General features: G+C 40.0%; 1 protein-coding gene across 2 annotated transcripts in view; it reads left to right on the forward strand.

Moving 5' to 3' along the window:
• The window catches only part of Tox (thymocyte selection associated high mobility group box), a 308857-nt gene extending 286172 nt beyond the window's left edge, over positions 1 to 22685 (forward strand). For both annotated transcript variants that reach the window (XM_028878520.2, XM_037202429.1), the window contains 4 exons: positions 95 to 175; positions 14554 to 14940; positions 20796 to 20947; positions 21278 to 22685. In XM_028878520.2, the coding sequence (XP_028734353.1) occupies positions 95 to 175; positions 14554 to 14940; positions 20796 to 20947; positions 21278 to 21314 (657 nt within the window). In that variant the 3' untranslated portion in view covers positions 21315 to 22685. The remainder of the gene's footprint in view (positions 1 to 94; positions 176 to 14553; positions 14941 to 20795; positions 20948 to 21277) is intronic.
• Positions 22686 to 24018: the final 1333 nt, after the last annotated feature.

Consider the following 24018-nt stretch of genomic DNA (forward strand, 5'->3'; position numbering starts at 1 on the left):
CTGTATGTGTGTACAATTACCATTCTGTATTGTCTGTCCCTTGAAACAAAAGCAAATGCCTGGTCTAATTTAAGACTTTCTGCTGCTGTCACAGGTCTATAAGAAGAAAACCGAGGCTGCAAAGAAGGAGTACCTGAAGCAACTAGCAGCATACAGAGCCAGCCTCGTATCCAAGGTAACATGTGATTGTGTGACACTGTGACAGACTGTGGCCATCTCCATGCAGACTCTAATAGTCACTTAAAAGCATAAATAATCATGGTAGCATTTCCATACCATTTTCTTTGTTAGAACATCCTAAACAAACCTCTGTGTTATGGAGATATGTTCACCCTTAGAAGACCAGAGCTGTAGCTGGCCTTTGGCAGACACCATCTACCTGTGGATTGTTGGTTTTGCAGTTAAACACAGCACAGTCTTTTTTCTTTATTTATTTAATTTAATTTTATTTTACAATACCATTCAGTTCTACATAACAGCCACAGATTCCCTTGTTCTCCCCCTTCCTGCCCCCCTCCCCTTCCCCCCAGCACACCCCCCATTCCCACCTCTGGACCATTGCCAGCAGTCTTTTGTGGGAGTATCTTTGTGGATTTCTGTGGGCCTCTTTAGCACTTTGTTTCTTCCTTTTTTCATGTGGTCTTCATTTACCATGGTCTCCTATTCCTTGTTCTCCCTCTCTGTTCTTGATCCAGCTGGGATCTCCCACTCTCTTTCCCTCGACCGTCACCCTTCATTGCTCCCACTCATGTCCAGGTTGTTCGTGAAGATCTCAGCCATTTCTCCATCATTGGGCGATCCTCGTGTCTTTCTTGGGGTACTGTTTTCCAGGTAGCCTCACTGGTGATGTGAGTAGCAGTCTAGTTATCCTTGTTCCACATCTAGTATCCTCCTATGAGTGAGTACAAACCATATTTGTCTTTCTGAGACTGGGTTACCTCAATCAGGATGATTTTTTCTAGATCCATCCATTTGCCTGCAAACCTCATGGTGTCATTGTTTTTCTCTGCTGAGTAGTATTCCATTGTGTATATGTGCCACAATTTATTTATCCATTTTTCAGTTGAAGAGCATCTACTTTGTTTCCAGGTTTTGGCTATTACAAACAATGCTGATATGAACATAGCTGAGCAAGTGCTCTTGTGGTATGATTGAGCATTTCTTGGGTATATGCCCAAGAGTGGTATAGCTGGATCTTGGGGGAGATTGATTCCCAATTTTCTAAGAAAGCGCCATATTGATTTCCAAAGTGGTTGTACAAGCTTGCATTCCCACCAGCAGTGGAGGAGAGTTCCCCTAGTTCCACATCCTCTCCAGCTTAAGCTGTCTTCAGTATTTTTGATCTTAGCCATTCTGACAGGCATAAGGTGGTATCTCAGAGTTGTTTTGATTTGCATTTCCCTGATGATTAGGGATGTTGAGCAATTCCTTAAATGTCTTTCAGCCATTTGAGTTTCCTCTGTTGAGAATTCTCTGTTTAGTTCTGAAGCCCACTTCTTAATTGGACTGTTGGTCATTTTGATGTCTAATTTCTTGAGTTCCTTATATATTCTGGATATCAGTCCTCTGTCAGATGTGGGGTTGGTGAAGATCTTTTTCCATTCTGTAGGCTCGTTGACCATATCCTTTGCTCTACAAAAGCTTCTCAGTTTTGAGAGGTCCCATTGATTGATTGTTTCTCTCAGTGTCTGTGCTACTGGTGTTATATTCACAGTCTTAATCAAAAGCTGACCCCAGTCTAACCCATACCTTCCTTCTACTATGTGGACCTCTCCTGAGGAGATACTGCCCACTTCAATTTCTAGTCTCATTATATTGGTACCAGGATACCAAGTCCCATCATTCTGTTTTTAAGTGAGTGTACTGAAAAATACTTTGTGTTTTAGAATATCTTATATGTTAGTTCTTGCTTATTACATGTACTAGAAAGTTGACTCTGTTTGGTTTCATGTTACTAAAAACACATTTCCTTTGGTAGAGTCCTCAGGGGGGTGACTACAGAGCAACAGGGCTGCATATAGGACTTGACATAGCAGCTTGTCAAATTCAGATTGCTAGTATGTTGTCCATTGTGGCCATAGGCTCTGGGCTTCATTGCATTTGTCCACAAAAAATGCTTTCGTTTTTTTATCCACAAATATCCACTTCTGTTCTAGCAACCCTCTAAAAGGCACATACATTAGGTGTTTATCAACGGAAATACTGAGCACGATAGTGCAGGGAGAGAAAAGAAGGCAAACTACAAATGCATAAAGATGCCAGCACGGTATTGCTCTTCTCCAACCTGCTTCACATCAAAACAATGATGTTCTTTCTTACTGTGCCAGTCCAGATCCCCACTTTCTAATTTGTCTAACTCCTTTTAAACTTACTTGTATATTCAACTGAACTCACATTTCAGTGTACATTTAGAAATCAGAGACCGCTCAGAAAATTTTAAGGAAGCCCCCATCACATGTAGGCTCCATCTCACCATTAGCCACGGTAATGTCAGCAAATTCATATGCCCCAAATATAAGAGAATGCAGCCAGAGTGATTTCCATGAGAGAAAATCAACACGAGACATATCAGTCCTCATGCAAAGCCCTCTGGCTAATGGCATGCCTCTTGCCACAATGGTGCCACAGTACTGACTAAGCCTTCACTTCCAAAGCATGTGTCACCAGATTTGCTATTAGCTGCAGCTTTACTCCCTGTTCAGTCTCCAAGCTGCAACACTCAGAACATGGCAATTTATATAAATGCTGCAAATTGCCATTTCTACATTTAAGAAACCAAGCACATTTTTTACCGCTTACTCTGACAGTTTTCCTCTCTTTAGGAATTTTGCTAGAGCTGTTGAATTTCTATTTATGTATGGTTCTCTATGATGTGTGTACAAATTGAAGGAAAGTCTCAATCGGTCTCCATGGGTCAGAGAGATGACCCTGAAATGCCACATTTGAGCAAATATTTGGTACATAGCCTTCTCCACAACTACAGAAAATCCACAATCTACCTCCCAGAGCATGTCACACCATGTCTAAAAATCTAGTGCTTTTCCAGTTTAATTATGATAAGGCAAAGAAGGACCACTCAAATGGAAACATCTGTCATTTCATGTTATAGTCTTGTACCATATTATAAATTTAAGGCAACAAACAGGTGATTATAATTCCAAGAACCCACCATGTGCCAGTCAGGCTCCATTCATTTTTGTTTACTAATTCATGGATATGTTGGCAAATTTTCCCGATCATGTGTATGTAACCTTATGACAGGCAGTAGACAACAAGCAACCTAGACTCTTTCTATAAAACACATGTTTTGGTCATGGAAGTCTACTCCAAGGCCACATTGCAAAAGCTTGGCTAGACTGATTGCAGAGGCCTCTTGAAAAACATGCCTTTGGAGTTGAGGGTCCACAGAAGGCTAGACCTCACAGAAACAAAATGCTCAATGGGAATGGAAGACAGCAGCTCAGAGGAGGTTAGTGTGGCCAGACCTGCGTGATTAGAGGGAAAGGAGCTAAGATTTATTCTCAGTGCAAAGGAAGGGGGCTGAATGGGCATTGAAAGGAAACTGAGATTTAAAAGCTCCCTTTATGAGAAAGTGCTCCCTTAATCCACATGCTTTGTTCCTTGGAATAGACTTAATTACCAGCATTCCACCTGAGAAGAAAACAGTGAGTCCTGTCAGGATGGCATTGCTTCTGTTTGATCCTTGTCTTTCTCTGGGCCATGTTACTCAGGGCCCTAAACACACCACTGTCCTGCACCCTCCAAGTCCCCATTGTCCTGAAGTTATAGCATGACATGGCATCCTCTCTCTCTCTCTCTCTCTCTCTCTCTCTCTCTCTCTCTCTCTCATCCATCCATGAATCACTGTGTTAGCCTCACGTCTGCTTTCCTGGGTCCTTGCCAGCCTCTTCATTTCTCATCTCTAGAAGTCCACACTTAGCCTGGTTATTTTCTATTTCGTGTATCCATTTCTCATGCATGCTGAGCTGATAGATTTCTCCCATGTGTGGCCATAACTAAGTCTGCTACTGCACACTGTTTCCACTCCAAGCCAAACTGTGTACCAGCCCAGGCCTGCAGCATGCTGCTCCATGTCAGGCTCACTGGAAGGTGCTGAAAGACAAACACAGATAGGCAGGTCCCTGTGGAATGTTTTTTGATACTCAGAAGACTTGAAGTTATTCTCTAAAATTAGCTGCTTCTAACAGACTATAATCAAAAATAGAAATATCAGTGACCTGTGTGGTGGCAATGGCACTTCTTTGTCTTCAGGTTACTTCTATTACATGGGATGTATCCATATGCCCCTTCATCCTGCCCCAGGCTTGAGTGAAATTGAAATCTACCCAAAAGAAAATATCCCAAGGATAGTAAGTGATTATTCTCACCTCTGTACTTCAAAGTCACAGTCCTGATACAACTTTGGAACCTCCCCCCCAATAATAGCCTAAGTAGAAATGGCTTCTTGCTGCTGAGTGGTGCCTCATAAACCACTCATGTTAGGCACTTTTCTCAGAATCCTGTTGACATCAGAACCACCGTACTCTGTAGGGTTAGGTCTTACTCCCAAGCAGAAATCAGATGCCTTGCCTACCTTGAGAACTCACAGTGGAGTCTTATTCCAGAGCTTCTAGGCTTTTCTCTTAGTAACTATACCTCTTCTATTGTTCCTAAAAAAAAAAAAAACTTCTATGCCAGCTCTTATCTATTACTAAGAGGCAAGCTGCTTGGCTCAAACGAGGCTGGCATCTAGAAGACTATCCCCTTTCAACACCATGCCACCACTGTCAGAGTCTAACCAGAGGCCTGAGGAAGGGGGACCTGCACAATGCTGGAATCCCCACCCAGCATCACAGCACTCCAAGTGAGTACTGTTTTACTTAGTCAGGTAGGGCAGTAAAAGAACCAGAATACCAGCCTCTACTGGTATTACTACTGCCCAAGTATGCCAGAATGGCTGGGGGCTTCAACTTGAGTTCTGTATGCAAACAGTGCTGGGAAAGCCCAGAATTACTAATATAAGCATGATTATTTAAAAGACGTTTAAAAGGAAAAATACTGGAAGGCCTGAGGTTAAAAAATAGTAATAGAGAGGAGGATTTACATTTATTATACTCATGCAAATAGACCTGAGGATGTTTGACTTCACACAGGACACTGGGCAGAGTGCTACCCACATTGCATTTGCTTTAACAAGTGAGGGAGCATTTTAAAGGAGATGCCCCAGGGCAGGGATGGTTGTCAAAGTCTCAAAGTGTTAGATATGACAATCTCTTTTCCTTGAAACTTTTTAAAAGCAAAAGTGAAGGTTGTGATTAAGCAGCTAGAGTGGGTTCTGAGGTACCTTCATCTGTTTTTCTATAGTCATTAAAGGAACGATTTTAAAGGACTTCATAGAGGACATCATTGTCAATCTGAAAAATATTCAGGCGCAAGGGGGCAGAGAAGTCAGCAGCCACTAAGGCAAAGGAACCTGAGTTCCATTTCTAGCTTAACCATTTCCTATCTGCTTGTCCTCAGACGGTGACTTGGACATCCTAAGGTTTAGCTCACTCCAGTATTAAGCAGAGAATATCACACGGCCTTTTAAATAAGCTTTCCAGAATAAAATAAGGAAATCTATGTAACTTAATGTTACAGTTGAAGACATTATGCTAAATGAAGTAAGTTCATGACATAAGGACCGAGTTCTGGATGACACCACAGTAGAACCTAAAATAGTCATGGTCATAGACTTAAAACATAAGAAAAATGGTTGCTAGTTCCTGGGGGTGAAAGAGGGATTGCTAGCCCACAGGCATAAAGTTCCAGCTAGCAAGATGAATTAGCTATGCCTGCAATAGGCAGTAACTTTTATCCACATAAAAAATGTGTGAAAAGAGTAAATGCTGTGTTAAGTGCTCTTACCACAATAAAATAAATTTTTTAATTTAAAAGTCAGGGCCTGGTTTAGGTTGAGCAAGGGAAATTCTTAGTAAATACAAATAATTCATAACTACATTTTAATATTATTGTTAAGTATGCATAGTAGTAGGAAAAGAACTGTGTTTCGTTGAAAAGTTATCTGGTTGTAGTTTCAATTTGGTTGCAAAGTTACCTTTTTATAAAGATACTCTAAAGGTTACAAAAATAATTTTTATTAATTTTAATTTAATTATTTAATTTTTTTAATATTAATATTTTTTGGTCTGTAGCTCCATCATATTACAAAGATAAAAGTGTTATAAACATAAACAAAAATACATCTGTCTGCATAGGCTTCATAACTGAAGTAGGCTTTTTGAATCCTGTGAAGAAGACCCTGAGGAGAGTGGACTCTTCCTAGTTTAGGCAGCCTTGCTCACTATGGAAGGTCATATTGAATTGGGCTATTAAGTACAGCTTAAGGAAATATAGTTTTTCCATAGACTAAGAAATTCCTAGACATGAGTCTAAATCATTATGTTGAAAGCAATACGGAACTTTAAAGCAATGGAAATGCTTTCATTTCACCACATAGACCAGGATTTATATTCCCCAAATGAGTGTTGCATTCAAAAAAGTCACCTTGGGAGGCCAGAAACTCATTTTTTTATTGCTCCCAGGGTTCCAGAGATTTTTTTTTGAAACTCCTGTGTAGAACTGCAGTAAGGAAACGTTTATGAAGCTCTCTAGAAAACCAATCTTGTTACATTATTTTCACACCTAATTCTTTTCTCCCAACATCACCAAGATAGAACCCACAGCTTTGGCTTCAACTCACTTTTAGCTAGTTCCAAAAATTGAATTCACCACCAAAAGACAAAAGAGCTGTGTGAGGATGTGTAAAATAGTGTCCCCCAGGCTCCAAAGAGAATTCCTGCAGAGAAATTCCCAAATATCTCCTGTGACAGTAGCAGTCTGAGAAGGTGGTTCAGATGCCAGCTCAGGAGAAAGTATTTGGGAACCTTGTGCTGATAAGTAGAAGTAGTCACTTCATTGTTTGAAGCCGCCCATTGTATGTTCAACACATCCTTTTATGTAAAAGTGGTGTTAGGGGTACTGTTGCTGTGACAAAACACCATGACCAAAAGCAACTTACATAGCCAGAGTCCTGGAGGTGGGAGCTGACAAGGAGGCCAGGCAAGAGTTCTGCCCACTGGCTTGCTCCACATGGCTTGCTCAGCCTACTTTCTCATAGAGCCCAGGACCACCAGCCCAGGGATAATGGACTAGGCTCATCCACATTAATCACTAATTAAGAACACACCCTACATGTTTCCTAGAGCCCTGTCCTATAGAGGCATTTTCTCAACTAAGGTTCCCTCTGCTCCAGTGATTCTAGCTTGTGTCAAGTTGGCATAAAACTAGGCAGCACAATGGGCAAGTCAATGTGTATGTGTGTGTGTGTGTGTGTGTGTGTGTGTGTGTGTGTGTGTATGTGTGTGTGTGTGTGTGTGTGTGTGTGTGTGTGTGGTGCATGTGTGCCTGCAGTGTGCATGTGTGCATGTTTGTGTAAGGGGGTGCATGCCACAGTGATGCATGTGATAGGGGACAATCTCAGTGTGGTTCCCCACCCACCATGTTGGTGACAGGCTGTCTTGTTTGCTGCTGGCTGTGCTGGGCTCTCCAGGCCTGTGAGCTTCTGGGATTCTCCTGTCTCTGCCCACCTCACTGTAGTTGCACTGGGAAAACAGGGGCTTACTACTGCTGCAACCAGTGAGATTTCCTCTCGACCTTAAGAAGGATTGGGTGTCTAAGCTTAGAAAGCACAGTAAAAAACACTTCTTTAAAAAAACATATAGAACAGGATGGTATTTAAGCAAATTAATTAAGGTATCTAATGCTATCATCAATAATAAAGAAACTCAAGACCTGGTTTCAATTAAAGGAGAGTAAATTAGAAACAAAGAAATGTTTTCTTTTTGGAGAATGAGATAAACTCACAGAAATCATGCTGTGGAGAGCAATTGATACAAATAGGAAGTGTGAATTTGCAAATGGGATGGATCATTTTATGACTGTTAACATAAAATTTGAAGCTCTGAGCCAAGATCGTGATTTAAAGATAATAAAATCTCATGCTTCAGGGTGTAAGTTAATCACCTGCAAGGGCCAAGAAGGATTTGCTTCCCAGAAGTAACAATGTACAATAGAGGAGGTGCATAAATTTTGTTTAATTTTCAATGCATCAAGTATTGGTCAGTACTGAAAACAAGAATCAAATTAGATGGACTATTAATTTGATTTGGTCCAGCAACTCTTATGTTATTGCTTCCACTGAGTTTTATGTCTTGTGTTTATACTTTGCTATTTTAAATAACAATTATTTTTGCAATCTTTCATTTTTATAGCACACATCGTGCCAGAATGAGGGCATTTATACACTCTGCAGCATCATCTTCATTAGACAAAGTAAATGAGAATGCAGTTCTCTTGGATGGTCATCAACTTGCTTACCAAGAACTCTTCTCAGGGCATTCAGTGCTATAGCCTTCATTCATTTTGCACATATCAAAGGAAATCTTCATGATAAGGCCTAGAAGTCTCTGTTGTTACTAGTTTGTTTTCCCTAAAGAAGATGTCAACCAGATCCTGTGGTTCAAATGCAAAGAGGACAGAGAGCATTGTTAGATACCAATCATGAGTAACAGGTCAGACGTGATGTGTGGTAGAGCCTTTACCTAGCATGCCAGAGGTCTTGTGTCCAATCCCCAGCACTGAAAAAAAATGTTTAAAGAACACATCTCTCCTCTAAAAGTATCAAATCCTTTGACTGATTTACAGTTTATACTAGTAACACCATGTTTCTCAGATAATGGCCATGAGACACTGCAAAATGAGAAAAGGTTGAAGGTAGAACCAAACGTAAATAGTGAACACATGAAAGAGTAATTCTGACTTCTAATTGGCAGGTATGGAGACCGTATATGTGCACACCTCATTTTCAGAACAGTTGGATTGCTTTTGCATTTTGATTGGAAGAACAGTGAAAGAATACTAAGTATATGATTTAATCATATTTCTATTTAGTGAGATTATGAATTCATGACTGTTTGCTATTTAAAATGAATGTATTCTACCTACCTCTAAGACAAGTCACTCTATAATTAATAGATGGAAGTTATACTGGTCTAATTAATAATTGGTTGAAATTGGAGCTAAAATTTGGCTTTTCCCCATCTATAAATAAATGGTTAATTTTTGCATAAAGACAAATTCTCCACAGCTGGATGGGACATTGCAAGCATCCCTGTCAGGACCCATGGCTGCCCAAACATAAGCTGAATAAGACATGCCAATGTGGAGGGGGAAAACTCACAAGCCTATACCCGAGACAAAGAACTACAGGCAACTAAGGAATGCTGAGGGCAGGAGAAATTGTTCCCCAGGGAATAGCACACCTATTCTTTATCCAATTCTCAATTATCAGCCCTGAAAACACACAAGTAAGAGTATATGGACTGAGCAAGTTGTATTTATTTGTTTAATAATCAACAATTAAGTAGAAGAGTGGTGTATCTGAACAAAGGCCAGTGTGAAGAACCGGCATGCCTTCTCTCTCAGGCAGAATATAGTTCATGCTAAAAGTAAAAAAGCAAACACAGCAAAGCAATTGGACATATGGCGGTATTTTCAAGCCTGAGGTCCTTCTACAGTCTGGGAAACAGGAGGATATGTCTAGGTAAGAGATCTCAGCAAGAACAGCAGCACCTGAGGAGGGCACTGCTCAAGGACAGCCAGTCATACATTGATTCAGCAAATGTGTGGTTTTAAACTGTTGTAGCTGCATGAATCATAGAGAAGCAGGTCTCCACCATCGAAAAGATCTCTTTGTTCATCAATGACATCTTAGTAAAAAGACAGTTTAGTAAGAGAACTCATACTTGAGTGTCTGTGGTAGATATAAGAATGGTCCAACAGTAGTTTAGTAAGAGAATTCATCCTTGAATGTCTGTGGTGGATACAGAAATGACCCAACATGTTACTTACTATGTGAAATTAAACTGCTTATGAAGTAAGGAAAAAAATAACAATAACAGCAACATGTAGCTTCCTAATGTTCTCCCTCTGTGTCAAAAATTGCATTTCAAGTGTTCTCCAAATTGTTTTTAGAAATCTACTTAGTTTGAGAAAACAATAGCCCTAGTGAGTAAATATTCCTAGTGTTCCAAAGTAGATTTACGATACAAGCTGGTCTTTACATTCTTTATTGTAAAGAACATAAATGACAAATGGCTGATAATGTTTTGTGCTTAATAATAAGGAAAAGAACCCTCTCGTACTTTTTTTTTTTTGGTTGGAGCTGAGGACCGAACCCTGGGCCTTGTGCTTGCTAGGCAAGCACTGTACCACTGAGCTAAATCCCCAACCCCAAACCCTCCCATACTTTAAAGCTCTTCCATAGCTCTTACCTCCAGAAAGTTCTAGATCAATTCCTCTAAATCCTTTGTCCCAAATATATGTTGTCTTGAGCAATGGGAGTCTTATTTTCAAGTTCTAGGAGGCAACAGAGGGCAATGGCAGGAGCCTTTATTCTTTGGAGGAATTCTCTTCGACTCCTTTGACTAATAACTCAAAGAGAGGATTTCTATACCTGGTTCTGGAGCTTCTGTTACATAATCTATGGCTCAGAGAGGAAACATTATGTCCTCATGTGGCATAACTCCCTTTAAACAACACACACACACACACACACACACACACACACACACACTATATGTGCATTTTAAGTAAGCTTATAAAATAGTATTTTCGTAGGTTTTTTCCAGCTTATTTAGTGTTATTTCTCTCTCTGTCCTTCCACTCGCTCTGTATTACTCTTCCTTCTTGCCCTCCTCAGTTCAGTCCTGCCCCCCCCCACCATTTTTATTTCTTTTTTTCATAACACCTATATCTTTTTATCCACCTCTTTAGAACTCCTTTTCACCCTCATCCCCATGGTACCTCTGCTTCCTTAGCCTCCATGGTCACTTTGGTCATGTACCCAAACCTAAGACTCAGTGCTGGGAACCACAAATAGAGAACATGCATGCAGTGTTTATCTTTCTAAGTATGGGTTACCTCACTTCACATAATATTTTCCAATTCCATCCATTTACCTGAAAATTTCATGATTCCATTTTCTTTTTTAGCTGAATAGTATTCCATAGTGCATATGTACCACGTTTATATTATTCATTCATCAATTGAAGGACATTTAAAAGGTTTCCATTTCCCAGTGATCGTGAAGAGAATGGGAATTAACATGGCTGAGCATGTATCTATGGAATAGGATGTCAAGTCCTTTGGGAATATGCTAAAGATTGGTAGAGCTGGGTCATTTGGTCTATTTTTAGCTTTTTAAGAATTCTCCACATTAATCTAAACAATGGCTGCACCAGTTTGCAATCCCACCAACAGTGGATGAGGGTTTTCTTTCTCCCGCATCTTCACTAGCATTTGTTGTCAGCTGTTTTCTTGATCTTAGCCATTCTGACTGGCATAAGATGAAATCTCAAAGTTGTTTTTAAAAATTTGCCTTTCCCTGATTGTTAAGGATGCTGAGTACATTTTAAAGATGTTTCTGACATTTTTACTTCTTCTTTTGAGAACTCTCTGTTCAGATCCACACCTACAAACCATGACCAGCCTGACAAGATATCCCAAGTGCTGCAATAATGGCACATATATATTGGAGGGAATCAGCAACTGTCTAATTGGATTTAAGGCTTGATCAATAGGGGCAATTCATCCCTGGTACTATAAACATAGCCAACGGAACTGTATCTAGGAAGGCCACAGACCCTAGAGGAGAAGCTATGACTGCTTTTCCTAAACCAGTATTGTTTCAAACTGTATTTTAAATGCTTTTACCCACAGCTAAGTGTCACTTGTACCCCTCATTAAAGAAACTGTGTTGAAGCTGACAGAGGCAATTACAGTGATCCACAACAAGGCAAAATGAGAAAATGTCCCTGTGGAGTGCCCAGCCCTGATTACTACACAAGGCTCAGGAAACATCACTGAAAAAGGGGTGGAAAGATTGTAAGGGAAGAGGACCAGGTCAGCTGATTTGAGATAGTGCCTTCTAGACACAACACAGATGCTGTAACTACCAAAGCTTAACACTATGGCTGCCTAAAAGAGACCTGTACAATTATATTAGTTAACTCGTCACCATAGATGGGGAGATTTCACAAGGCTAAATGGAAAGCTATAGGCATTCAATGGATGCTAAGAGAGCTGAGAAAGGGAGAATCCCAATTCTCCAGGGACAAGCCAATTCCCAAGTGGCCAGCCCTAAACACGTGTGCATATGAGTAACACAAAAAGGGTTCAGTAGGTTTGTGTGTGTGTGGATATGTGTATGTGTGGATATATAAGTGTATGATGAATATATAGCTTTCTAAAATTCTCTGTGTTAAAAATTCAGTTAACCCTTTGAACTTTGCTTTGCATCATTAACTGTTTTATACAAGAATTTAAAAGCAGAAGCAAAACAGTCTAATTCAAAGTTTTCTTTCCTTGGAAGCACCCTCAGAAGCTACATTTCATAAACACTTTCCATCTGCAGTCCCTTTTACAAATTCTTGCTGAACACTTTTTGGCATGTTGAGGTTACTATAGAATACAGGGAATACAGTAGAATATTCCAATTCTACTAATGAAAATGCCCTTGGGGGGTGGCAGGTGGTTAGGACTCCTTGGGTATACCTTTCTATAAGCTCTGTATAGAAAATTTAACCTCCCTGATTCCCAGATTCTCATGTTTTGATGTGTGTGTGTGTGTGTGTGTGTGTGTGTGTGTGTGTGTGTGTGTGTATGTGTGTGTGTGTGTGTATGTGTGTCTCACAGTACAGAATACTGGCTTATGATAATGAAGCTGTCTGAATTGAATCCCTCCAAGTCGATATTCTCTGCATTTTGACCTGTTGTAGATCTCTATAATAGCTTTTTTTCTTATTTCATGAAGACATTTTCACACATCCATTGATGTTAGCACATTAATTAATGTTGTAATTGTGGAGGTCATTTTTAGGCAGCCATACTGTTGAGCTTTTATGGTTTCAGCATCTGTGTTGTGTCTAGAAGTCACTATTTCCAATCAGACATCCTGGTCCTCTTCCCTTGCAGTCTTTCCACCCCCTCTTCTGTGATGTTTCCTGAGCCTTGAGTATAGGGGTTGTGCTGCAGATGTAGTAATCAGCACTGAGCACTCAACGAGGACAGTCTCTGCATTTTGCCCTGTTGTGGGTCACAGTAATAATCTGTTTCCTTATTTCATCATGACATCTTCACACATTTGGCGTATTTTCAAAGGGATCATATATAGCCTTCCTATAAGACTGTACATGTGGGGTTGAGAATCACCAACCACAAATAGGCAAAGGCATGGAATCCAGCACACACATGAGCATCATACTTGCTGTGAGTCATTTACTTTTCCTGCATCCCTGGGAGTGCCTGAATTATGCTGCTCACAGTGCTTCAGAATGGCCTAAGATAATGAAGCTTAAGTTGACTTCCATAGATAGTATGGGCTATGGATTAGAGGGTAGAATTGTTGGAGCAGGAGGGACATCAAGGTCCTCATGGACACATGGTCCCTGCATTGCTGAACAAGGATTCGTCCCTGGCTGTTGGTGATGGGGAGAGCTTAAGCACAAAGCTGACTTATGAACCAAAGAGGCACCACATCAAGGTCACAAAGGAAAAATGTATGTGAGTTCCCAAGACTGGTTTGGCAAGGGTGGCCTTCTTCTCTGGAAGCACAATCAACCCTTTCCCTTCCTGTTAGATTCACATTCTGCACTTGTTCCATCCATCTCTTCTCTCAGAAAATGAAGAGCTAGTTTCTTTTCCAGGAGGTAATCCCACAGGGTTAATCTTTGATTCCTTTCAGCTTCCACTGAAACGTCTGGTTTTTAAATCAATTAAAAGGTTATTAGGTGTGGAAAAAATTAGGGCAAGATTATATTAATTTATGATGGTGTCTAAATTACCAAAGAGAGATTATTTTTATCCACTTCATTAGTGGGAACAATTTATCACCATCTCCTTTTAAAAAAAAAATCAAGGTAAGTTCTGTGGTTCCTTTGAGGACATATTAGTATGATTTTCCATGACTTTTGGAAGGTATTTTAGACCTCTTCTGTAGCCACTGCTATCAGCCAGCTTTGTTTTCTTTGTGGAAATATCTAGGGCCAAGGCTCTGTGAGAACACAAAGAGAAGAAATCAAGCATGTAATCAGTGGGAGAGCTGAACTGAATGACTTTGAAAGTGAGATAACTTAAGGTGATAATGGTGTCCTTCTGCATCTTTTTATCTGTCTTTGGATGACCAAAATAGTCAGTCAGAGCAGAGCATTTAGGCAAAGGCAAAGGAATGAAATGTCATTACAGCATGCTTTAGATTTCATAAAGGAGTTAGAAAGTCGGTGTTGTATAAGTTATGTTAAAAATAACGATGAAAGAATCCTTAGATAAGAGAAACAGGAATAGTCATGGATGTTGATTCTCATGAAAGTCCATGAGAAAATTCACAGACATCCTGGGAGAGCACGGTGCTCAGAGACCTGTCTCCTAATGCTGCTCTCCTTGTTCTCTTTGCAGAGCTACAGTGATCCTGTTGATGTGAAGACATCTCAGCCACCCCAGCTGGTCAACTCCAAGCCGTCAGTGTTCCATGGGCCCAGCCAGGCCCACTCAGCTCTGTACCTAAGCTCTCACTATCACCAACAACCAGGAATGAATCCTCACCTCACCGCCATACACCCAAGCCTCCCCAGAAACATAGCACCCAAGCCGAATAACCAAATGCCAGTGACTGTCTCCATAGCCAACATGGCTGTGTCCCCACCACCACCCCTCCAGATCAGCCCACCTCTTCACCAGCATCTCAGCATGCAGCAGCATCAGCCGCTTGCCATGCAGCAGCCACTTGGGAGCCAGCTTCCCATGCAGGTCCAGTCTGCCTTACACTCGCCCACCATGCAGCAAGTAAGTCTCTCACTTAGGTTCTGTGTACCTCTGGAGGGCGACTGTCTATCAAGCAAAGGAGAGAAGGGTGAAATGGAGAGAGAACTGCAGGCATTTGACAGACTTACTTCTGGAAAGTGTAAATTACAAGTGGCCAATTGTCAGAACCACCATCCCAGGCATTGATAGCACTTGCCTTCAAATCACTGCTTTCTTTCCCAAGATATATCAACTTGGTGTTCCTTTGCCGGTAGCCCCTTTGTTTCTGGTTTCAGTCTCTTTAGTGATAACATGTGCTAAGATGCCATGTGTATCATGGATCTTGTTGAAACAGAGTCTGTAATTGCTTCTTAATGTCATTAGGAAATGAGGCTTTCTTGACTGGGATGACCCTTGAGTTCAATAATTGGTATAAATGAAATCAGATTCAATACCAGATTTAGTAGAGCCCTAAAAACACTAAAAACCAAATAGTAACTGGAGCTTCATTTTGAAATATATACAAGGAGCCTGGGATGAGAGGAGTATTTTGCCATCATGTGACAGGCCCTGGATATAATCCCTACCATTGCAAATGCGTGTGTGTGTGTGTGTGTGTGTGTATGTGTGTGTGTGTGTATGTGTGTGTGTGTGTGTCTGAGTAAATAAGAAAACAGGAGAGGTATCTGGCTAATCTTGCTTAGTTTTTATTTGAAATCAAATTTTCTTTTCAGATTTTTTTTGTTTTAGATTTTAATGCTCTTTCATGATTTGAGAATTCGGAGCATCTATAAACTCGATGGAACATAAAATATTTAAAAACCCTGAAAGCTCCCTTTAGAAAATAGACAAAGGTTAAAAACTACCAGTCATAGCCAACTTAACCACCATCTTTACCACTCAATTATGCTTTTCCTAGAGCTTTGAGTAAACCCATAAGCATGGTCTCCTGCAAAATTCATATCTTGTTTGTACACAGAATACATGCTTACCCTAGGAAGAGTAAGGACAGGGAGGCAGAAGTACGAGCCATGTCTAGGAAGCCTAAAATGTACTTTATTATGATTATTACAGACAGGTTTCTGAAAGCTGACTACAGCAAACCCAGTACCTAGCACTTAAATTTTCAGAAAACTCGCAGTGTTGGTATTCATTTGGTGGGTAAGGAAACTGAGGCTTGGCATGTAAGAGTACTGAACTCACAAGCTGGGAGCTGGAGTTCAAATCCAGATCAGACCAGAACTCTGAAGCATCATTCTGAATGTTCAGTGACTGCTTCTCAGCCTCACACTTTCTTGTAGATTATTAACAGATTTGTTTCAGAAAGTCTGTGTCTTCTAAGAGTTTAGAGGGCTTTTCAATCTTAGGTACTTGCAAAGTCAAATCTTTTATAAAACATAAAGGAATTCATCGTCTCACTGTCTTTCTTGGCTCCTAAACCAAATATATGAATAGCTAACTTTCTTACCTACCCACCATAACCTGTTGCTGAAGCTGAGTCACTTGGAAGGAAGACCACAGTGGTAACAATTTCCAACCTCTGGCCCTGTCTCTAAATGCATTTATGACCAAGAGATGTCCATGGGATAGAATGATAGAAGGATAGAACCCTGTGCATCAGACACTACTCACAAGGAAATGAACAGTACTGAATGCCTTTGTATTTCAGTGAGTCAATGGTATCTGCTTGAAGAATAAGCAGTGTGGGGCTGTCACCTGCACTTGAATGGATTGACACCAGCTTGCAGGTGCTGTGGGCTCCAGGCGCATGTGCTGATCACTATGCTGTAGTTCATCTACTTCTTCGTAAAGGAAAGAGTCCCGCTGGGAAAGAGACAGACCTATCCAGAAAGGAGACCCTTTCCTAATTTATCTACTCAGGAATAGCTCCTTCTTTTCCTTATGTTGACACCTTGGATAAGGTAATGGCCATCATTAATAGTTTTCTGCTATTTGAGAATTAAAGGGCTACTTGTAAAACCTCGAGATTTATCTCACAATACAGATTCTAAATATGGGGGGATAACTCATATTGTTTTGAATGAGGTATTTATTGTGTATCTCAAAAAGTGTCTGGGGTTAGAGCTCATAATAAAAGATAATGGCCGGAATTCACAATGAAGAAAAAATAGCTACAAAGACAGCATTACTAAAATCACTCTCAAGAATGCCTTGAACATATAGGCAGTTAATAAAATAATTGTGGAATAATAAACCTCTAATAATAGTATGCTATACTTTTTGGAGAAATTGTAGATTTGGGTGTAGCTGGAAGTTAAAAAATTTACTATGATAAAAAATAATTTAAACAAATCCTAACATGTGCCAGGCATGGCCTGTACTCTTAAACTTAAGTGATCTAGGAATCCAGGGAAAGAGGCTCATGCTTCCTGGAGTTGGAGCATGAGAAGTGATAGTAACAAGACAATAAGTCAAAATCCAATGGCAAAGATACAAGAAGACACCAGCTCATAGAGGAATGGCAGAGAGCACTTCACAGCCCACTCAAAGGCTTCAGAGACCACAGATGCAAAGAAAACGCAACATTTAAACACTGGTGGGGGGGGAGGAAGGGTGTGAGGACATTCCAGCAAAGACTAGTAACCAGAAGAATAGGTCCCAGGAGATGAAAAAGATGGGGACTGTATCTGCACCTAAAGTCAAGATGGAGAAGTTGGCACCAATCGATGTGATGCGGTACACTCTCAACAGTTTGTCGCACCCGCTATTCATGTCATGAGTGAGATTTTAGCCTGTAGATCAAGTTGACCTGCCGGGTTCATCATCCAATCCACCTTCAACCTGAAGCCGTTTGTTTCCTAGTGTGTTTACCACATTCCTACTTAAGTACCAAAAAAAAAAAAAAAGAAAGAGAGAAAAGAAAGCTGATGGCTATTGTACTTTTTAAAGATGGTCTCACATTTCAGTACTACTCTAGATAGTTTACTATCCCTTTGAAAATGAATGTTTCCAACAACAACAACAAATGCCTGTTAGTGTACCAGCAATGATAGTTCCATTATTTTCTTAAGAATATCTTATACACTCAGTCCATGGTCCTACTTTTTTTGTTTCAGTTTTCTTTCTGTCTCTCAGTGCACTTTTATTGTGGAATGAGGTCAAGAGAAAAAAATCATTAATATCTGTCACTTTCCTTTATAACCTTAAGAAAAAATCTTTGTAAGGTATCACAGACAGATTTTCAATTTCCTTGTGTAATAAACAGCTGCTGTAGGATTTGGGTGTAATTTAAGGGTTTTTTTTTTTTTTAAAATCACATTGAGATTGATGAATAAATCAGTCATAAAGACAAAACATTGATGCCTGTTGAAAATACCTCTCCAGACAGGCAGGAAATGAAATTAGTTTGCAGTAAGTGTGACTATGAGGATCACTGCTTGGTGGTGCTACAGGCTTTCTCAGACTTGCTAGGTAGCAAAACAAAACTGTGAGGGCTACAGGAATCTAATTAAAGAGCAAATGTCCCTTCTGACATCAAATTAATCTTTATCATGTTTCCTATTTTTATTTCAATCTGGCACCAGAAAATGAAATTTAAAATTCCAGGCATGCTACAAAACAGTTGGTGATTTTTCTCCTGAGCATTAAAATGCAAAATATTCAGTCTCGTTTAATTAGACTGCTAAGCAAACATTTTTCAAAAAATTTATATCATCATTGTTGTTTCCTATTTACATCTATAACAGAAGTGTACTTAGCTCAAGGGTTGACCTCAGCATCTCTTTAGATAGTGTTCTGGGGAATGTTTCCGTTTCTATCTTGAAAGTAAAATAATGTTAAATACTGTTACTTTGGTCTATATCTATATTTTTCTTGGTCCTTAGTTGTTTGGGCAGAAGTGATTTATTTAAATGTAGATTTTGAAGGTAGCATAATTCTCCATCTTGGACCTTTGTAGATCACATGTGGCTTTATGTTAAGCTAGAGATTTAGAAGTGTTTTCCTTACATTCTGACTTAGCCTGTGGAACTATTTCCACTGTGTGCATTACTCTTCCATGTGTCCGACCTTCAACTAACTTGGGATATTTCCAGTTACTTTTTATTTTGAGCCTTCTTTGCTTTTACGTTTTGTCAATTGTATGGAAAATCCAATGGAGAACTTTAAGTTAAAAGGTCAAATAAGTCTTGACATTTACATGTTCATTTTTTACTTTCTTACAGTAGCTTCAAATAGTCTTTATTTCTTGAAAAACATGATTTATTGAGCCACTCTTGTAGGCTAGGCCCTGGGATGACCCAGTAAACACTGCAAACACTGATCACAGTGTCCCCCAGCCGCCCTGGAGATGGGCTCAATTGTGAAAGAAACCAATACAGGGTTTCTTAGAACCTTTTCCTGCTCTCCACCTAGCATTACAGGACACCAGGGAAAGAAAGTGAGAAGGTAGGCAGCAGGACAGGACCAGAGGAATGAAGGTATTTCACTGAGGGCAGAGACTCCTTCCATATTAGAAATCCAAGAAGACCTAAAGAAAGGTGAAACTGCCCTCCCCCAGGAAGATGCTTTCAGCCTGAGGGGTCTCTATTCAGGAATGCTTCCTACAAGGCAGTTGTTACTTAGGAATTCCATTGCTTTAAATCTGCATTGGAGCAACAACCAGTATGACTAAACTCTGGGCTTGTTGGTGACTTGTTTCTCATCATCCTGAATTCCTTCTCTCTCCACAATTTCATGAGAGTAGACATAGCCATGGGTCTGCAGGTCTTTGTCATTGGAACAGCAAATCAATGGACCTCTTAAAGCCAACCAGAAGGTTAAGGCAAATTGATCTGAGATGTGGTCTTCAAATCACTATGTGAAGGACCAACCACACATGAGTAAAATCTGAGGAAATGCCTTTAGTTAAAAATCTACCCCCTTACCCCCATGCTGAGTGTAAGGAGAGTCATCAACAGCATTTTGCTCCAAAGCTACTTGCACCGTGCATTTGTAATCTTGATTTCTTGGGTGTTAAAAACCATGGCTAGAATCTGCTGCAAAGACAACCACGAGATTAATTAAGTTGCTTTCTGTGGTCACTTCCAGCAAAGCCTGCTTATGCTGCTCCTCAATTCACCAGATAAGCCAAAAATAAATTGTGTATAATGCTTTGTGTTTACCAGATACAGCTATATGCTTCAGAGAGTCTGTCCTTGCATTTTTAATAGCTTTACTGGCATTAAAAGTCAACACTTCACCATACTAGTGCATTAAAAAAAATCCTCCAGAAATCTGAATATTGTTTGCCAGCTAAGAGACTTTTCAATTAAAAATGTTTGCTGTCTTTACATGTTTTATTCCCCGTGTTTTCCAATGGCAAGTTGTTTTCCATCTCTTCCCCTGTATTAGTCCAACAACCGATATGGTTGAAATTTTCAGCCAATAGAGAAATACAAATAAAAAGAAGAAGCAGATGGCCCCATTGTGACTGAATGTAGAAAGGGGTTTTGAGAACAATATGTGAATAGGTGTAGTCTTAATAAAACACTCAGCCACCTGCTGCCCGAATGCTTCAGGAAGACTGCTGCTTATTCTGGGGATTAACTATTAATGTGTCTCTAGGTTGATAGAAAACATCAACCGTGAGGGGCTTAAGGTCATTCTCCCTTTGCTTGGATTGAGTTGGCTATTCTATATTTTAAATTGTTTCCCAACTCAATTTATCTGCCCAAGGGTGTAATGAAAGGATTTTGACACGTGGTTAAACGAAGGAAAGGTAAGAATAATGAGGTGGTGGGTGCTTCTTTTCTACTTTAGGTCGGGGGAGAGGGGTGCTTCCACGGGTTCCTGCAGAACTGAGGTGGCCTACCATGCTTGCAGGCGTGAGTAACTATGTCCTTGCTTGCTTTTAAAAGGCACTGCGTTTCTCAAGTGTGGATTTGCTTTCCCCTCAGGGATTTACTCTTCAACCTGACTATCAGACTATTATCAACCCTACATCTACAGCCGCACAAGTTGTCACCCAAGCGATGGAGTATGTGCGTTCTGGGTGCAGAAACCCTCCCCCACAGCCGGTGGACTGGAATAACGACTACTGCAGTAGTGGGTAAGCAGCCGGCCATCGCCACCTGGTGGTGGAGGGTGTCATAGCATGAGCCTCAGCATGGGCAAGGCTTCCGTGGCCAGGAAGGCTTCAGGAAAGTAAGGTCCAAAAACGTGTGGAGCCATCTTCTAGATTTTCCAAGAACAAATGCCTTCACGTTTCTCTTTGCTGTGGACTTAGGTCAACCACCTGTGCGCCTCCCCCGCGCCCGTCTTACTGCCCCGTCCCCCCAGCTAGAACAAATAATACGACCCTTACCACTCCTGCCCCCTATTCCCGCCCCCACCCACCGCGGTTCTGATCTTCCTGTAACAATGTTTTCTCTCCACACAGGGGCATGCAGAGGGACAAAGCACTGTACCTCACCTGAAAAATCTCAACATGTCTCATTTCCACTGAGGAATTCAGGGAAGTCTTTTCATCATGGATTGCTTTGTACACTCAAGGCAATTCTTCATTTTATTAGAAAATACAAGTTGCTAAGCACTTAGGACCATGTGAGCTTGTGGGTCACCCACTCTGGAAGAAATAGTCATGCTTCGTTATTATTTTTTTAATCTTTTATGGACATTGTTCCTCTTCCCTGAAGGAAGTATGGACCGTTCTGATTTCTGTTGGTTTTGCTGTGAAGTACTGCGCTCTAGTAACTGCCTTAGCAACGGTAGATGTCTGGGGTAATGGTCCTGGGTTTTCATTGGTTTTCATAATGGGTGTTTATATGAAACTACTAAAGACTTTTTAAATGGCTTGATGTAGCAGTCATAGCAAGTTTGTAAATAGCATCTATGTTACACTCTCCTAGAGTATAAAATGTGAATGTTTTTGTAGCTAAATTGTAATTTGAAACTGGCTTACCCCAGTTTGTTTATTTCACAGAGGGGTTAAATTGGCAAACATTCATATTTTTACTTCATTTTTAAAAACAACTGACTAATAGTTCTATATTTTCAAAATACTTGAAAAAATATTCCCAAATGATTTTAATTTAAAAACAAATTGGCTTTGTCTTATTGATCAGACAAGAAGAACCTAGTGTGGAGGGAGGGAAGCGCAAACACATTTATTTTGTATTGCAAAAAAAATCCTTTTTTGTATCACTTTTGTGTAACAGTTAGTAAATGTCATCTATCTAAGACCTTTTATGTATAAAGCTGCCAAATGCTCACCCGGTATCTTAGCTGCAGAACCAGGTTGGAAAGCGCTAAACGATCATCTTTATGGCTCTGTATTATTGTTTCCTCATACCGTGTCTGTATTTAATCTTTTTTTTTTTTTATGGAACTTGTTGCGCCTATTTATGAAATAATAAATATAGGTGTTTGTAAGTAAATTTGTTAGTATTTGAAAGAGGTTTCATTGCTGTTTTAATTTTTGCTGGCAAAAAAAAAAACCATGCTTGGTGTGAATACTTATTATTTAGTTCTTACGGTGACATGAATAAAACCAAATCTGCTTTTCATTTAGTAGCAAATTAGAGTAATGAATCCGTACTTCTGCATATCTTTTGTTGACATAAACGAAATACAATTTTACTTAGCAACCTTCTTTCCTTGCACAATACAACAGAAAAACGCCCCAGAAGTCTCACACACTCCATGCCTAAACAAATACCAGTGCACTCTCTTCCTAAAAATGAGCTGTTTCTCACTTCTCAATTCCAAAACATGCTCTCCCCATTAAAAAAAAAAATTCAAATTGAGTCACCAAAAATTCCTCAAGTCACATGCTTCTCATGGCATCCAGAAAACAATTTAAGAATTGACCAAGGGCTCAGGAAGAGATCAAAAGAAGGCATAGTCTTTAGAATCAACCTAGAAATGAAAGGTGAGTAAGCAGACAGCCAAAGAAATCGGAAAAGCAGCCAGAACTGAAAGCAGTTGCTAGAAGTTGAGAGTCCCGCTATCTCTCAGGCCCTCCGCTCCCTTCCTTTCCACACACCCTAGGTCCCTCCTGGAGATTTGCTGAGAGAGGGGTTTGCATAGCTTCAACAACAAAAGGGAGGGTGAACAAATGTCTCCCTTCCAGGGGGATTGTATCACGTAAATCAATCTGGTTGGAAATCAAGGGAATAGCTGTTTGGTGGAATGTATGAAATAACTTCAGCAATTTAAATACAAATGCATTATGTAATCCAGTCAGAATTAAAAAGACAAAAAGCTTGCTTGCTTTGGAATGATTTTCAAGCATTGTACAACACTGAATCACTCAGCATGTAATAACTAATAAATAATGCAGATCCAATGTTATCATTAAAATGACTGGGGCTGAGAGCTCGAATTTTCCTGTCTTGATATTGTATAAGAACTCATGTGATTAAGTTCACAGTTTATTATTTGGTTGTTTAGTATTTTAGAAATATATGAGCACTACTAATTAACTAATGTCTTTTATTTATTATATTATGAAACAGTATAGCTTTCTCCTGCACTGAGTGTAAACTGAGAAAGGAATCCTACCAGCTAAGACAAGAGGTTTGTCCAGGAGACTGTACACAGCCTTTCCCAAAAGGCACATGATCAAGACAAGAAGAACAAATATACCAATTAAGAAAATATATTATCAGTAAAACTCTTAGAGCATGTGGAAGTATTCTACTTGGAGATTCCTCAGATTCTAAAGGACATGCCAGGTCAAATGAGGAATCTCACGTGCATTTCAAGCCAGAAGTGACTGAGTACAATAGGCATTAATAGCTGTAATGGCTTCAAAGGTTCTTTCCCAAAATTCCATGAGTGTCTCTCACCAACCAAAGAAATCCACTCCTTTAATTCTGCTGTCTTTTGACACAGACACCTTAGACTCAGTTAACTCATTACCCAGAGAAGCAGTGATTCCTGAGTAGAGAGCAAAGTCATTCTAAGATTCAACAATGGTACTGAACATAAAGTATGTTCACGAGTATATCCAAAATCAGAATTCTAGCTAAGCAGAGGAAGAAACAAATGCCAGTGGGGGGGACTGGGTTGTCTCTCTAACAGAATGAAGGAATGATGCTCTAAAACCCTGAGTTCCATCTAAAAGAGAGTGAGGTGACAGTGGGAAATGAGTCAGACAATGACTTGCAGGGGGTTCAG

This window comes from Peromyscus leucopus, chromosome 2 (genome assembly GCF_004664715.2).
Source record: "Peromyscus leucopus breed LL Stock chromosome 2, UCI_PerLeu_2.1, whole genome shotgun sequence".
NCBI lineage: Eukaryota > Metazoa > Chordata > Mammalia > Rodentia > Cricetidae > Peromyscus > Peromyscus leucopus.